This window comes from Tursiops truncatus, chromosome 3, assembly GCF_011762595.2.
Source record: "Tursiops truncatus isolate mTurTru1 chromosome 3, mTurTru1.mat.Y, whole genome shotgun sequence".
Lineage (NCBI taxonomy): Eukaryota > Metazoa > Chordata > Mammalia > Artiodactyla > Delphinidae > Tursiops > Tursiops truncatus.
Genome location: NC_047036.1, coordinates 9,325,004 through 9,342,516, shown reverse-complemented (window position 1 = coordinate 9,342,516; position 17,513 = coordinate 9,325,004). Strand labels below are relative to the sequence as shown.

General features: G+C 39.4%; 1 protein-coding gene across 1 annotated transcript in view; it reads left to right on the top strand.

Annotated features, from left to right (window-relative positions):
• Window positions 1–17,513, top strand: part of CTNND2 (catenin delta 2) — a 776,118-nt gene that overhangs the window by 581,294 nt on the left and 177,311 nt on the right. Inside the window, exon 11 of the mRNA XM_073802014.1 lies at window positions 9,840–10,023. Coding sequence (XP_073658115.1) covers window positions 9,840–10,023 — 184 coding nt within the window. The remainder of the gene's footprint in view (window positions 1–9,839; window positions 10,024–17,513) is intronic.

Genomic DNA, 17,513 nt, shown 5'->3' with positions numbered 1-17,513 from the left:
AAAGTTAGTCATCATCTTTTGTCTGCAAAATTACTTTGTTTTAAATGACATTAATTCAGGCTCTGAAACAACAGTAAAGGTCAGTTTCTCAACTACTCTTCAAAAATTTAAGCGAACGTGGGCCTTTTTTGTTCTTCTATACCAGCTCGATTTAAACTTTTAATATAAGCTGCTGGTGCTAAAATTTAAATATGAGAGTGTTGCTGGGATCAGTTTTGGCTTTGGAACAAGCCAACACCTCAACATTGATGGCTGTATCTCGTAACACAGTTGATTTAGAACTTCAGGAATTAAAAATGTCTCGGGGGGCCCAGGTGGATTTAATCGGCTTAAACCAGAATTTCCCTGGTGTGTAATAGCGAAGATCTGAATTGCTTTCTGGTGTAAAGAATAGCCCATTCTTCATCCATCCTGAAGTTAAGCATATTCTGTACATATTTTGAAAATAAGCAAGGATAAATCTGTTTGATCTCCCAGTGTTTCTGCATATGTGATTATTTTTAAAAGAATTCTGTATTTGGACCAGAAGCCGTAGGTGGCAACAGTAGGGTGACAGTGTACAGTTATTGACCGTGACAACCCAGTTCTTCTGCCTGCTCACCACAGACATTTACCAGCCCCTGCAGCCCTCTGATCTGGTCATCATCTCTGTGAGACTCTCAACTTACAATGATTCAGTGAGTTAGATTCTAAAAGGATTAACCCTCACCTAAGCCCCAAGGTCATCGCAGTTTCCTCCCTGGGACTATTAAAGAGGAGAACTCAGAGGTCACTTTTCTGGTCAGCCAACTCCCGGGACCCCTAAAAGAAAACTTGAGGAGTTTTGGCTTAAGGAACTACCCATTTTTTAATTTTTTAAAATTATTTTTCGATGGTCTCAGGTTTATTATAAATTGGTGGGATCATTTATTGTCAAAGAATGAATTGCTCTTGAGAGAAGGTTTACAAAGGAAGACAAAAGTTCAAATAGAACTTATTTCCCCACACATATCCTGAAAATACTTATATTCCATTGATAAAATCCATTAAGGCTCTGTCACTATATCCATCATCCTACTCTAATTTTCTGAAACATTAATATATACAATTATTTTTAAAAATTCCTAAGAATCTGAAAAAAATAGATATATGTCTATGTATAACCGAATCACTTTGCTGTACGTCGGAAACTAACACAACATTGTAAATCAACTATACTCCAATATAAAATAAAATGTTTTAAAATAAAGAAAAAATAAAATTTCCTATGATGCAAGACACTAGGTATTAAAATAAAATTCTTTTTCTTTGTTTAATGCACTCATAACCATCTTTATTACATGTATTTTTAAACACTTCCCTGCATGCATTACACACACATTTCTTATCACATCCATTACCTGAAATAACACACTTATCCAAGTCACATTTACATAACACACTTTTAAAAAATAATTTCTATTTTTTTAATGAGATCTAATTGACATATAACATTGTGTGAGTTTAAGGTGTACAATGTGTTGATTTGATTCACCTTTATATTACAATATGATTACCATCTTTGTGTTAGTTAACACTTCTATCATGTCACGTAATTATCATCTTTTTTGTGGTGAGAGCAGTTAAGATCTAGTCTCTTAGCACCTTTGAAGTTCATAATACAGTAATGTTGACTGCGATCACTGTGCTGTGCATCAGATCTCCAGGACTTATTTAACCATGAGTTGCAAGTTTGTACCTTAAACAATATCTCCCCAATTCTCTGACCCCAATCCCCTGGTAACCACCATTCCATTCTCTGTTTTTATGAGTTTGGCTATTTTAGATTCCACATGAGTGATATCATATAGTATTTGTCTTTCTCTTTCTGACTTATCTCACTTAGCATAATACCCTCAGGGTCCATCCGCGTTGTCCAAATGGCAGAATTTCCTTCTTTTTCATGACTGAATAATATTCCATTGTGCCACATCTTCATTTTCAGTCCATCTGTTGAGGGACATTTAGGTTGTTTCCATATTTTGGTTATTGTGAAGAATGCTGCACCAACATACCTTCCCACCAACAGTGCACAAAGGTTTCCTTTTCTCTACATCCTCGTCAGCACTAGTTATCTCTTGTCTTGATGGTTAGGTATTTTAATGGGTAGGAGGCAATATTTCATTGTGATTTTGATTTGCATTTTCCTGATGAGTAGTGATGCTAAGCATCTTGTTATGTACCTGTTGGCCATTTGGGTATCTTCCTTAGAAAAATGTCTACTCAGTTCCTCTATTTTTTAATCAGATTGTTTATTCTTTTTTTTGTTACTGAGCTGTATGATTTTCTTCTATATTTTAGAGGTGAACCCCTTTTCTGATCTATGATTTGCAATTATCTTCTCCCATTTCATAGGTTGCCTTGTCATTTTGTTATTGTTTTTGTTGCGCAGAAGCTTTTTAGTTTTGATGAAGTCCCACCTGATTATTGCTTTGAACTATCCATTATTACAGCAACATTTTGGTAAACTTTAGCATTGTCTCAAGATCAATGCTTTTATTTTTAAAAGCATTAAGTGAGTGTGATTTATTAATCTTTTGAGGCTATCACATATACTGTCTGGAAGGATTCTCAAAACAATTCTAATTCAACAATTGCACCTTGAAGGTCATGACGTCTGAGGGACAAGGTGAGAGTATTTATGTGATGCACGCAAATACTCACATTACAGTGTGCACACACACATAGACACATGCTTGTGTGTGCATGTGCACATATGTACACTCACGTACATACCCTTGCACGTTTGTATATTCATACACACATGTGCTCACACACAAATGCACACAGTACAAGTTCAGGGCCCCAGTTTTTTTTGTTTGTTTTGCTTCTTTTTTTTTTTTTTTGCGGTACGCAGGCCTCTCACTGTTGTGGCCCCTCCCATCGCGGAGCACAGGCACCGGATGCGCAGGCTCAGCGGCCATGGCTCACAGGCCCAGCCGCTCCGCGGCACGTGGGAATCTTCCCAGACCGGGGCACGAACCCTCGTCCCCTGCATCGGCAGGCGGACTCTCAACCACTGTGCCACCAGGGAAGCCCTGCATCTGCTATTTTATTCTTTCAAATCATTACTTCATTTTGCTAACAGTAGAATACTCTTAAAATGTTCACTGCTTGGAGCACGCATCATCCTTTAAAGGTCATATCAGCCAATTATTAATTCTTGTAATCATTTAACACCGATTAGGTGAGCACCTAATGTGTGTCAGAGCATATTCTGTGTGCTGTACGTGTTCTGTATGCTCTGAACACTCAGGGTCCTTGCCTTCATGTCTTGGCTGGGACCTGGTGGGGAAGAGCAGTGAGAGAATGAAAAAAAAGCAAGTAATGAAAAAGCATGGGAACAGGGGGCTGGGGGAAGGAGAGAAATAGGTGAGGGAGAGGGTAAGAGATATGAACTTTCAGTTACAAAATAAATGAGCTGCAGGTATGAAACGTACAGTATCGAGAATATAGTCAATAATTAGGTAATATTTTTGTATGGTGACAGATGACAATAGGCTTATATGGTGATCATTTCAAAATGTATGGAAATATCACATCACTGTGTTGTGTAACGGGAACTAACATAGTGTTGTAGGTCAATTATATTTCAGAAACAAACTCATAGAAGAAGATCAGATTTGTGGTTACCAGCAGCAGAGGATGGGAGAAGAGGGAGTTGGATGAAGGCAGTCAAAAGATACAAACTTCCAGTTATAAGCACTAGGGTTATAACATACAACATGAAAAATTTAGTTAACACTACTGTACGTTATATGTGGAAGTCGTTAAGAGACTAAATCCTAAGAGTTCTCATTACAAGAAAATTTTTTTTTTATTTTATTAATGTTGTGTCTTTACAAGGTGATGGATGTTCACTCAACCTATTGAGGTCATCATTTCATGGTGTGTGCAAGTCGGATCATTATGCTGGACACCTTAAATTCACACACTGCTGCCTGTCGATAACATCTGCATCAAACTGGGGGAACAAAGAAAAAGCATGGGAAATATGAGACGGTGATGCGGTCTCTGCTGAAAATTAAAATAGGAGATCTGAGAGCAAGAGTCTGGGAAGGTAGTTTAGACCAATCCAAAAAAGCTTGTCTGAGTTTAGCACATTTAAGGTATATGTGAACAGAAAGAAGGATCAGCCTTGGAGAGTGTTCCAAACTGAGAGAGCAACAAGTCCAAGAAATGTGAGTTACCAACGAGCTTGTTGTCCAAGGAGAAGAGATAAGACGACAATGACAAGAGCGTAATGAGTTGCAGCGACGGCAGAGCCATGAGGGCAGGGACTTTTTGTTTTGTTCACTCATGTTCCCACTGTATCCAACAGAGCCTGGTCCTTAATATGCGCAGACTGGGTAAATGAATGAACCAAAGGATCTGATTCAAAATGAATTTAGAGAAGGAGGGAAGAGGGCCTGATCATCAAACTACAGTCAGAAGTTTAATTTTATTTGAAGCATGACAGAATATTTTAAGGGATGCGTGGTAGACTGAACAATGGACCCCCGAAGATGTCCACGGTCCTAAATCTCAGAGCTTGTGGATGTTATCTTCCATGGTGAAAGGGACTGTGCAGATGGGATTAAGTTAAGGATCTTGAAATGCGGGAGATGATCCTGGATTATCTAGCCAGGCTCAATGTCATCACAAGTGTCCTTGTAACAGGGAGGGAGGGGGATCAGTCAGAGAAGAGGATTTGGTCGTGGATGCTGAGGTTGCAGTGATGCAGGCTTCAAGCCATGGAGCGTGGGCAGCCTTTAGAAGCTTAAAAAGACAAGGGGGCTTCCCTGGTGGCGCAGTGGTTGAGAGTCCGCCTGCTGATGCAGGGGACACGTGTTCGTGCCCCGGTCCAGGAAGATCCCACATGCCGCGGAGCAGCTGGGCCCGTGAGCCATGGCCGCTGAGCCTGCACGTCCGGAGCCTGTGCTCTGCAACGGGAGAGGCCACAACAGTGAGAGGCCCGTGTACCTCAATAAACTAAAACAAAAAAACAAAAACAAGCAAAAAAAAAGACAAGGAAATTCTCCCCTGGAGCCTCCAGAAGGAGCATTGCCTGCTGGTCCATTATAGACTTCAGACCTCCAGAACTGTAAGATAACAAATGTGCCTTATTTTAAGCACTACACTTGCAGTAACTTGTTACAGCAGCAATAGGAAACTAATACAAGATTATTCCAAATTAAAGAAAGCGTTTGGCCATCTCATAAGTCACAAACATGAAGAGGGATGCCTTTTTAAAAGATAAATATCATTTGTCACCTAAATTAAAATGCATTTTAAATTTAGTTACAAGGTTGAGCTGGATTCCCTTCCTGTATCTCCTGTACTCTCACAGTAGACCTTAGGAGAGGATGGAGGGCTTGTAGGGAAGGAGAAAAGCAGTGAATCTAAGTCAGAATGAGAGGCGTAACTAGGAAGAAAGTGCTGTAAAGGGAAAAGTGTCCAGCAGACAGAGGGAAAGGAGAGGGAAGGGAAAGGAAGGGACATTAATTACCATTGCTGCATAACAAATTACAGCCCCCCCCCCCCATTTAAGAATTTAAAACAACAGACGTTTATCCCATACAGTGTATGAGTGAACCCAGGAGTGGCAGGTTTGCGTGTTTCTGGCTCAGGGTCCCACGCGGATGAGGCTGTATCGTCTGAAGGCTTGACTCGGGCTGGAGGGTCCACTTCCAAGACGGCTCCCTGCTGGCTACTGGCAGGAGGCCTCCGTTCCTCTCCCCATAGGCCTCTTCTCGTACTGCTTGAGGGTCCTCACAGGGTGACGGCAGGCTCCCCCTCCGACAGGCAACCCCAGACACAGCTGGGAGGGAGCAGCAGTACCTCTTCCCTGACCTCGTCTCAGAAGTCACTCAGTTACCGCCTCCGTATTCTGCGGGTCAGAAGCGAGACACTAAGTGCAGCCCTCACTCAGGGGAAGAAGGGTCGGGCTCCTGCGTTTGAAGGGAATGCCAGAAAACCACCCCAGAAGAAGGAGAGGGAGAAGTGAAGAGAAATTTGAGCAAAACACGTATTTCTCCTCTGTTCACAGAGAATGCCTAGATACGTCCGTTTTTCTCCACTAATCTGTCTCCCTTCGTTGGGGACTAACGGATGTGTGTGTGTGAATGTCTGTGTGTGAGCGTGTGTGTGTGTGTGTGTCAGTGTATGTGTCTGAGTTTGTATATGTGTGAATGTGTAAATATGTTGTGTGTGTGTAGGTGTGAGTGTGTATGTATGTGTGAGTATATGTAATGTGTGTGTGAGTGTGTGAATGTGTGTGTGTAGATGTGAATGTGGATGTGTGTGTGTGAATGTGTGTGTAGATGTGAGTGTGTGGATGTGTGTGCATAGATGTGAGTGTGTGGATGTGTGTGAGTGTGAATGTGTGTGCATAGATATGAGTGTGTGTGGATGTGTATGTGAGTGTGTGAATGTGTATGCATAGATGTGAGTGTGGGGCGTGTATATGTGTGTGTGCATAGATGTGTGTGTGTGAATGTGTATGTGCATAGATGTGAGTGTGTGTGTGTGTATGTCAGTGTGTGAATGTGTGTGTGCATAGGTGTGAGTGTGTGTGTGCATAGTTGTGAGGGTGGGGTGTGTGTATGTGAGTGTGTGAATGTGTATGCGTAGATGTGAGTGTGTGTGTGTGTGTGTGTGTGTGTGTGTGTGTCTGGCAAGACAGGTGTAGGCTTCCCAGCTGTTTCCCACTTTTGACTCCTGCCAGACGTTTATCTCAGCGTCCCCAGAGACTGCTGATTCTACACTCAAGCTTGTCTCTGTGTCCAGATAATCTAACCAAAACTCCAGGTTTGGAGGGCACCCTGCAACTAACTGGTTTGCTGAATTCCCCCAAAAGAAATTCTGCCATGTTGCATCCACTTGACCAAGTCCTCATCCAGGCAGACGTGGTAAAAATGCCCCTGACCAGAGATCCGCTGCATTTCTTGTAAGTCCAGGAAGCACACGTGGGCTGCAGATAGAAACTGGGATAGAAAGTTCAGAGATTTGGGTCAAGTACTGTGGTAAGTTCATTGGAATGTGAAACACAGATGGAGCCGTCTGGAAAGGCAGAGGGAATGTGAATAGGAAACTTCTCTCCATGCCTGATTCGGAATTAGGTTACACTAATTGATGAATTAATGAGAAAGGTAATGCAGAGAACAGCCCGATAAAGAGTTACCTGAAAGGCCATCTTCTTTCCCATCCTTTTCACTTCTCGTCAGATATTAGATTAGGCCTTTACCTTTTCTTGATTTCCCCCCTTTCCTTTCCTACCTCTTTTCTGTTTGTTAGGAAACAGTAAAAATTGTTTTATTATCATAGAATGCCTTTAGATTCTTTTAAATTCATTGCATGGAGAAATGCAAAAGTCTTTTACTATTTAGTCTTTAGAGGAAATGTATTTTACAGCAAAACATGCCACCCATATTTTAAAACACTTACAAGCCTCAGTTTTCATGTATTGGCATTTTCAAATCAGGATTTAGGAATGAAAAAAAATCATTTTGTGTCTGCATAGGTGTGTTGTGTACTTAGAAAAACAGAATAACCTATAATGGAAAAGAATCAGAAAAAATATATATATAAGTGAATCACTTTGATGTACACCTGAAACTAATGCAAATATTGTAAGTCAACTATACCTTAGTTAAAAAAAGAAAAACAGACAAAAACCCTTTAATGTGATATTTTTAAAAGTTATCCTCAAATATGGTATAAATAGTAATTTCATTTAAATGTGCTTTTTTTTTAACAAAGTTTTTTTTTTTTTTGGCTGCCTTGGGTCTTTGTTGTTGCACGCTGGCAGCCAGTGGTGGCTACTCTTCATTGCGATGCACAGGCTTCTCATCATGGTGGCTTCTCTTGTTGCAGAGCAAGGGCTCTAGGCGCACGGGCTTCAGTAGTTACGGTGCATGGACTCAGTAGTTGTGGCACACGGGCTTAGTTGCTCCAAGGCATATGGGCTCTTCCCAGACCAGGGCTCGAACCTGTGTTCCCTGCATTGGCAGGTGGATTCTTAACCACTGCACCACCAGAGAAGTCCTAAATGTGCTTTTTTTAAGCTGAAAACTGATTATTTTACTAGGAAAAGGAATACTGTTGTTAGACTACAAGTGAATGAAAGTATTCATTTTGATTATTTTGATTACCCAAAATTCTGTAAAACGTTTCCTAATGGGATGAATAAAAATAAAGCTTCATATATTATTTAATTCAAAATAAATGCATATGATAATACTAGCATTTCACATCTGTCCAAGTCAGAATATATTTTGAGCAACTTCTGTGTACCAATAAGCATTTTTTTATACAGTCAATTTAGGGTTCTAATGGCAAGGTAAACACACACACAGAAATGTGTAGAAAATGATCCACATACTAACACAGAGGTGCCCAAGATTTTTCTGTAAAAGGCCAGACAGTAAATTGTTTAGGCTTACTGTCTCTGTCACAAAATCTCAAGCTTTTCCCTTGTAGGACAGAGGCAGCCATAGATAATATGTAAGTGAACAGGCAGGGCCATGTTCCAATAAAACTTTATTTACAAAAACAGGCAGGCAGGATTCGCCCTCAGTCCAATCCTCTGTACTGAAGGACTGATTTATACATTCTCAGCACCAAAACCATATTGTTTCCTTTGCATTTACCTAAATAAAATTCCCAGCAAATGTTCTTTTGAAAGACCAGTGGAAAAGTTTGTCTCTAAAGTCACATTTTTTATAGAACTGATTTAAAACTGTTATTTTAGTTATTAACAAGCAAATATCATTAACTTTCAGGTTAGTGTTATTAATGCCTTTGGATAGTTCAACATGTGCAATGCAAGAAACTAATAAAACAAATTTCAGAAATAAGTGAGTTCTGTTTATTCATAACATGGTAAATGAAACACAACGTCATTTTAAAATCTATTGAAAGCTTATTAAACAAGTAAAGTGGAAGTTGTGTTTCTAAAGATGACTATGATATTTTATTCTCAGTATCTGAAGTGATGGTGTCTATTTAGGTTAGTCTTGAGGAAAATGCAGTCTTTCTTTCATATGAAAAGAGAATATTATTCTTTGTTGTAGTTTTTTTTTACCTTTAGGTGTACAACTTTGAACAACAAAAAGTAATTATTTTAAAAGCATCTTCAAATGATATTATAATGTATATGTAATTCTTAAGGCCTTTTCTAAAGTGAATCCCACTTTAAAGTCTCTGTCTATTGTTGACACGCCCTCCCCTTTCTCCTGCTTTCTTTGTTGTTAACAATCTGTAGGCCCTCCATGAACATCGTTTTCAGAGAAAAGCTTACAGAACGGTCACAAGTGACACTAAATTTACATTTCGTGTTGGGCTTGTTATCATCAGACCTGATACTCGATTCTTGAAAGGTCCTGTACAATGATGGCTGGTTCTATATGGAAACTAAGTGAATCAAACAGACCATAGGTGCATATTGAGGTCCTGGATAAAACAAAGATGTCTCACTAGTCTATTTCAGATGTCTTACTAGCCCATTTCAGATAACTTTCACAGCTCTTTGGTCTTGGTTAGAATTTGGGTACTTGGGTCCATTGTACTAATTGTGGATGGAAGCCTGGTTGGTATCCTCAATTCCATCAGCGCTCTCAACCTCAGTTACTCTCCACGATGGAACCAAGATAATCATGTTACAGTTCCTCTGCGTACTTGTCAGATTTTCACAGCACGTTTGTAATGGCTTCACACAGATGGTCTAAAATGAAGGGCACGCCCTAGCACACGTGCTTACACCATCTTTGTCTCTCCTGCCTGTGCTTTTAACTGGGGAAAACAGTGGCCGTCCAAAAGCTCTGTTTGTGTGTATCTTGCAGGAGTCCTTTGGAACCTTTCATCTTGCGATGCACTCAAAATGCCAATCATACAGGACACCCTGGCCGTGTTGACCAATGCCGTGATCATCCCCCACTCAGGCTGGGAAAATTCACCTCTTCAGGACGATCGGAAAATACAGCTGCATTCCTCACAGGTGCTGCGAAATGCCACTGGATGCCTAAGGTGAGTCCCGTGTTGTTGCTACGTCCCTCTGTCAACGGGTGCTTTTTGTTTCTGTAACTTTAATTGCTGTTTTGCTAAGGATCAGAGCGTTTTGGAATACTGATACGGCAGCAGTGCAAGAAGCTGGTGAAGATCATTTCTAACGAGGTACTGAAGACGTATATGCATCTTCCACTGTCCTCTACCTACCCCAGTATTTGACTTATTTAACATGTTTTCTTAGGCCTTAGGCAAAGAAATAAACATTTTCATTCCAACCAAAAATAGTTTTCTTTGATTGAAAACAATAGTTAACAGTCATTTCCCTGTTGTGATGTATCATGCATCTTGAATAACCAGGCAGACCAATTGGTTAGAAGAAGAGTCTATGACAAATACATAGAGATCTAGTTAACTGTCTCCAGTAGCTATTTTTATTTTTAAAAAATTTTCAGTGTGACTGCAAGAGCCTGTGTTTCTTGAAAATAGCTCTTTAATAAGGACTGTGGTGTGAAATGTCTTTTTAAAATAATAAAAGTAGCAAATGTGTTCTAATTATCTCCCAATGCCTTCTTACAAAACTCATCACCCGGAAATCTCTTGAGATGTTTTAGATGTTTTGTTTAGTTTTTGCTCTCAGAAAAGAATGTAATAATCAATGCATACTTCTTCCAGACTCTAGAAACTGTGTTCCCAAGGATGTTGTACGTTGTACCAAAGTGGGAAATCTCTGCCGGTTAAACTTAATGATAGGATGGGTGTGATTGAAAATACCTCGTCAAATAATCTCTATTTCAAAAGTAAAATGTACAGAATTGCTTCAGCATGGCTGCCTCAAAGCTGCCATTTCTCTTACAGTTGATCAGTTTCTAGGTATAAGAACCAGTCTCTCCTGGAGAAGGAACAGAATCACCTTGGTGACGTTAATAATAACGATCTCATGTATATTTACAACAGTGCTCTCCGCCTGCAGTCTTGAGAGGGGTGTGTGTGTTGTGTGAGTGGGGCGTGCATAAAGGGAGATAAAGAGAGTTGGCCTCCATAAATATCAGTGTGCATTCATGGGCAGGAATAGGAAACCCTCTGACAATTTTGCTTTTCCTCAAGGTCATGAAATAATGATCTTTTGGCATGATTTCTCTGGATAGGCTCCTCCATAAGTCAAGTTTACAGTTTTCTAAACCCCACTTTTGAGACGTCCATCTTATAACCTCTTAAATTCTATTATCTTTCAGAAACCTCCTGCCCCACCAGCAGAAATATAACTCTTCCAAAGCTAAAACTATAAGCACTCCTGACCCTTCTTACCTGATTTTTCTATTTCAGTTATATGCAGCTGTTACAAGTAATTTTCCTTTCTTAACATCCTTGACTTGTAAAGAGTGTCATTGTTCCTAATGAAGATTGTGGAAGGAAGTGTCTCAATCAATTGTATACATATAGTCTGTAAAGATCTGCTAAGTTCCATCAGTTAAAATTCTCTCTGAATAATATAGTAACATAATTATATATTCAGGATGTTTGACATAAGGATGAAGGATACTGATACACGAGCATTCAGCTTCATTTGATGAAAAGACAGATGAAGAAACCAGACTAGTGTCAGTTCACCGGTCCCCTTTGCAGGTCATCTGGCCAAGTTCACACACACAGAGGCTTGAGCGGTGCTGCTTCTGCTGCCAGCCAGGATTGACCACATCACAGGAAGCAAAAAGGAGGACATCTGATTTAGAAAGTGTTTCATGTAGCCTAATCGTTTTTTTTTAGTCCAGTTGAAACCAAGTTTAGGGTTTTCCCACTTTTCAGAGTTTATCATGTGAATGACAAAGCAAGATCTATCAAAATATGAATATTTCACTTCCCTCTTAATTCATTAAACTCCTTCTGTTGCCAAAACTTGGCCTTTGTTCACTGGTGCCAAATACAAACGCAGAGACAGAGTTTTGGGTGAGGTAGAAAGAAATAGCTTTATTGCTTTGCCAGGCCAAGGGGACCACAGGGGGCTACTGCCCTCAAGACAGTGTGTCCCACACGGGAGGGGGCAGTGAGGGGTCTTATGGTGTTCAATGAGCGGGGTGTGATCAGCTCATGGACATTCCTCTGATTGGTTGGTGGTGAGGTAACTGGGAGTTAGCATCATCAACTTTCTGGTTCCAACTGGTCTGGGGTCCATGTGCTTTGTGGGCAGCGTACAGTTAACTTCTCCCACCTGGTGGGCGTTTCAGTATCTGCAAAACAGCTCAAAGGACATGGCTCAGAATATCATCTATAGTCCTTGGGGAAGAACTAAAGGTACTTGACTTTGTTTAATGGCTGAAGTATTATTATTTTGTCTTGCTTGCCTGTTTTCTTTTCTTTTTGCATTTTTTCTCCCTTCTCTGATTCAATGTATTCTTTGGCTAAAGTTTTTCTACAGACAACAGGCAGGTGGACGACATGGGTGGGAGTCTATTCTGGGAAGACCTTACAGTGTCCTGCTCGGTTACACTTCCCTTCTCACAAAAAGAAATATAATTTTTTCTCTCTTATTTAAATGTGTTTATGAATCAGTCTACATTAATGAACAGGTTGGACTAAGAGAGGAAGAAAATAGCCTTGGGAAGGGGCCAAAATGAACTTATCAAATAAAGACTCAGCAGATAAAAGATTTCAAGAAATTTCTACTATTACCATTTACTTAGAACCAAGTTGGAAACACACCAAAACAGTCGTAAATATTTATATCATGATGGAAGATTCTACATATTAGTACGTGAGGTTGTAGTTACATTCTTAATTCTTTCAACAAAACCTAGATCTTTATTTACCATAAAGAAATTACTATGTATGCTGTTCCTGCTTTTCAGCAGTTTGATCCATGAGCATTTGCTAAGTGCCTGCTGTGTGCCAGGGAAGGGCAGGGAGGCTGAAATAAACATGGCAACCTCTTCTGCCCTTCAGAAACTCCTCCTCTAGTGGAAGACGGTGGTACCCATACAATGAGTCCTAGTGTTATATCTTAGTATAATATAAAGCTGTGATTAGGATAGTATAGAAGGAAAACCTGGGAAGGGAGTGGCTAACTCAGTGAGTGTGGTCACAAAACGTTTCAAGAACCAGGTGAGACTGGGGTCAAGCAGAGAAAGGGCATCACCAGTCAATGCTCTGGGAGATGCTCGAGGCCAGAGGAACAGCAGGAACACCCTGACGCTAACATGGGAGAACTAACTCCAGCATCTGCAGGCAGTCTACAAAACTAGCAGACTTTAGGAAGTGCAGCTTGTTTAGTTGTTTCATTCCAGGTGATAAAGGGCGTTCAAAGCAGAGCTAAGAAGAATAGACTTGAGTCTGTGAGGAACAGAGAGCTATGGCAAAGCTTTGACCAAGAGAACACAATGGTCAGCTATGTCTGGGAGCAATTTTACAGGACAGAGTAGAAGCGGGTAGGGAGGGGAGAGGTGACATTAAGAGCAGAGCTGTGAATTGATGGGCTGCCCTGCAGGCTTCATTTCTAAGGGACTTCCTGTAGACAACTGTAAATATCAATATTTTGTTCCATTCGATTAATTTAACCACCACTGATTTGTGGCTATGAGAACTCTCTCCATAGCTGTTGTAGTTCTGCTTTTTATCTTGGAATGTTTTTCTTCTTTTTAGTCATACTATTCTTATTAAAATGGCAGCTCCGTTATCTTATCAAACGTTAGAGGAGTTTTACGGCACATGCCATTATTTGTATGTAACTGAGGTTTAATAAATCAAATCCCCAAAAACAAAAGGATTTCAAACACACATAACTAGGCTAAATTATGGATAATGCAGTAGACTCAGCAAAAGTCCTCCTGGAACTGCAGAAATGATTTCAATATAGTCTTTAAAATGTACATTAATAACCAGATCATCTCAATTTATAAATCAGATCTGGGCTTATACCTTTGCAGGGAACAATTTTTTTTCTATCACAATATTTGGAAAGAATTTGGTTCTTTGGTGCTTCTCTTTTTTTAAATTTATTTTATTTTATTTTGTTACGTCTTTATTGGAGTATAATTGCTTTACAATGGTGTGTTAGTTTCTGCTTTATAACAAAGTGAATCAGTTATACATATGTTCCCATATCTCTTCCCTCTTGCGTCTCCCTCCCTCCCACCCTCCCTATCCCACCCCTCTAGGTGGTCACAAAGCACCTAGCTGATCTCCCTGTGCTATGCGGCTGCTTCCCACTAGCTATCTATTATACGTTTGGTAGTGTATATATGTCCATGTCTTTGGTGCTTCTGAAAGCAGAAAATAAACTCACAGCACTTGTTCTTCTAGTCATTTTTATGTATTAAATATATATATTTATATGAAAAATGATACAGTGATTTTTGTACAAGAAGATGGTATAGCGGGTTTGTGTAATATTTGCATACCTTGATCTGGTCCATTAATTTATAGCTTTACTCTTTTTTTTCACTTTTAAAGACATTTATTGTTTTTTTTTTCAAATTTTATAAGCAATACATGTTTATTGCTGACTACTAGAAATACATGCAAGCATAAACTAATAATTAACAGTCACCCATAATCTCACCCCCCAGAGATAACCATCGTTAGCATTTTTATACATTTCCTCCCAATGTCTACATATCTTTCTACTCTTTTTTTTTAACATCTTTATTGGAGTGTAATTGCTTAAAATGTTGTGTTAGTTTCTACTGTATGACAAAATTAATCATCTATAAGTATAAATATATCCCCATATCCCCTCCCTCTTGAGTCTCCCTCCCACCCTCCCTATCCCACCCCACTAGGTGGTCACAAAACACCGAGCTGATCTCCCTGTGCTATGCAGCTGCTTCCCACTAGCTATCTATTTTATATTTGGTAGTGTATATATGTCAATGCTACTCTCTCACTTTGTCCAAGCTTCCCCTTCCCACTCCCTGTGTCCTCAAGTCCATTCTCTAGTAGGTCTGTGTCTTTATTCCTGTCCTGCCCCTACGTTCATCAGAACCATTTTTTCTTTTTTTCTTAGATTCCATATATATGGGTTAGCATACGGTATTTATTGTTCTCTTTCTGACTTACTTCACTCTGTATGACAGACTCTAGGTCCATCCATCTAACTACAAATAGTTAAATTTCCTTTCTTTTTGTGGCTGAGTAATATTCCATTGTATATATGTGCCTCCTTTTCTTTATCCATTCATCTGTCGACGGACACTTAGGTTGCTTCCATGTCCTGGCTATTGTAAATAGTGCCGCAATGAACATTGTGGTACATGTCTCTTTTTGAATTATGGTTTTCTCAGGGTATATGCCCAGTAGTGGGATTGCTGGGTCGTATGGTAGTTCTATTTTTAGTTTTTTAAGGAACCTCCATATTGTTCTCCATAATGGCTGTATCAATTTACATTCCCACCAACAGTGGAAGAGGGTTCCCTTTTCTCCACACCATCTCCAGCATTTATTGTTTGTAGATTTTTTGATGATGGCCATTCTTACTGGTGTGAGGTGATACCTTATTGTAGTTTTGATTTGCGTTTCTCTAATGATTAGTGATGTTGAGCATCCTTTCATGTGTTTGTTGCCAATCTGTGTATCTTCTTTGGAGAAATGTCTATTTAGGTCGTCTGCCCATTTTTGGATTGGGTTGTTTGCTTTTTTGATATTGAGCTAAATGGGCTGCTTGTATATTTTGGAGATTAATCCTTTGTCCATTGCTTCGTTTGCAAATATATTCTCCCATTATGAGGGTTGTCCTTTCATCTTGTTTATGCCTTCCTTTGCTGTGAAAAAGCTTTTCAATTTCATTAGGTCCCATTTTTTAGTTTCGTATTTATTTCCATTTCTCTAGGAGGTGGGTCAAAAAGGATCTTGCTGTGATTTATGTCATAGAGTGTTTTGCCTATTTTTTCCTCTAAGAGTTTTATAGTGTCTGGCCTTACATTTAGGTCTTTGATCCATTTTGAGTTTATTTTTGTGTTTGGTGTTAGGGAGTGTTCTAGTTTCATTCTTTTACATGTAGCTGTCCAGTTTTCCCAGCACCACTTATTGATGAGACTGGCTATTCTCCATTGTATATTCTTGCCTCCTTTATGAAAGATAAGGTGACCACATGTGTGTGAGTTTATCTCTGGGCTTTCTATCCTGTTCCACTGACCTATATTTCTGTTTTTGTGCCAGTACCATACTGTCTTGATTACTGTAGCTTTGTAATATAGTCTGAAGTCAGGGAGACTGATTCCTCCAGCTCTGTTTTTCTTTCTCAAGATTGCTTTGGCTATTTGAGGTGTTTTGTGTTTCCATACAAATCGTGAAAATTTTTGTTCTAATTCTGTGAAAAATGCCATTGGTAGTTTTATAGGGATTGCATTGAATCTGTAGATTGCTTTGGGTAGTATAGTCATTTTCACAATGTTGATTTTTGCAATCCAAGAATATGGTATTACTCTCCATCTGTTTGTATCATCTTTAATTTCTTTCATCAGTGTCTTATAGTTCTGCATATAGGTCTTTTGTCTCCTTAGGTGGGTTAATCCTAGATATTTTATTCTTTTTGCTGCAATGGTAAATGGGAGTGTTTCCTTGATTTCTCTTTCAGATTTTTTGTCGTTAGTGTGTAGGGATGCAAGCGATTTTTGAGCATTAATTTTGTATCCTGCTACTTTACCAAATTCATTGATTAGCTCCAGTAGTTTTCTGCTAGCATCTTTAGGATTCTCTATGTATAGTATCATGTCATCTGCAAACAGTGACAGTTTTACTTCTTCTTTTCTGATGTGCACTCCTTTCAGTTCTTTTTCTTCTCTGATAGCTGTTGCTAAAACTTCCAAAACTATGTTGAATAATAGCAATGAGTCTGGGCAACCTTGTCTTGTTCCTGATCTTAGAGAAAATGGTTTCAGTTTCACCATTGAGAACGATGTTGGCTGTGGGTTTGTCACATATGGCCTTTATTATGTTGAGGTTGGTTCCCTCTATGCCTACTTTCTGGAGGGTTTTTATCATAAATGGGTGTAGAATTTTGTGGAAAGCTTTTTCTGCATCTATTGAGATGATCATATGGTTTTTCTCCTTCAGTTTGTTAATATGCTGTATCACATTGATTGATTTGCGTACATTGAAGAATCCTTGCATTCCTGGGGCAAATCCCACTTGATCATGGTGTATGATCCTTTTAATGTGCTGCTGGATTCTGTTTGCTAGTATTATGTTGTGGAGTTTTGCATCTATGTTCATCAGTGATATTGGACTGTACTTTTCTTTTTTTGTAACATCTTTGTCTGGTTTTGGTATCAGGGTGATGGTGGCCTTGTAGAATGAGTTTGGGAATGTTCCTCCCTCTGCTATATTTGGGAAGCGTTTGAGAAAGATAGGTGTTAGGTCTTCTCTAAATGTTTGATAGCATTTGCCTGTGAAGCCATCTGGTCCTGGGCTTTTGATTGTTGGAAGATTTTTAATCACAGTTTCAGTTTCATTGCTTATGATTGGTCTGTTTATATTTTCTATTTCTTCCTGGTTCAGTCTCAGAAGGTTGTGCTTTT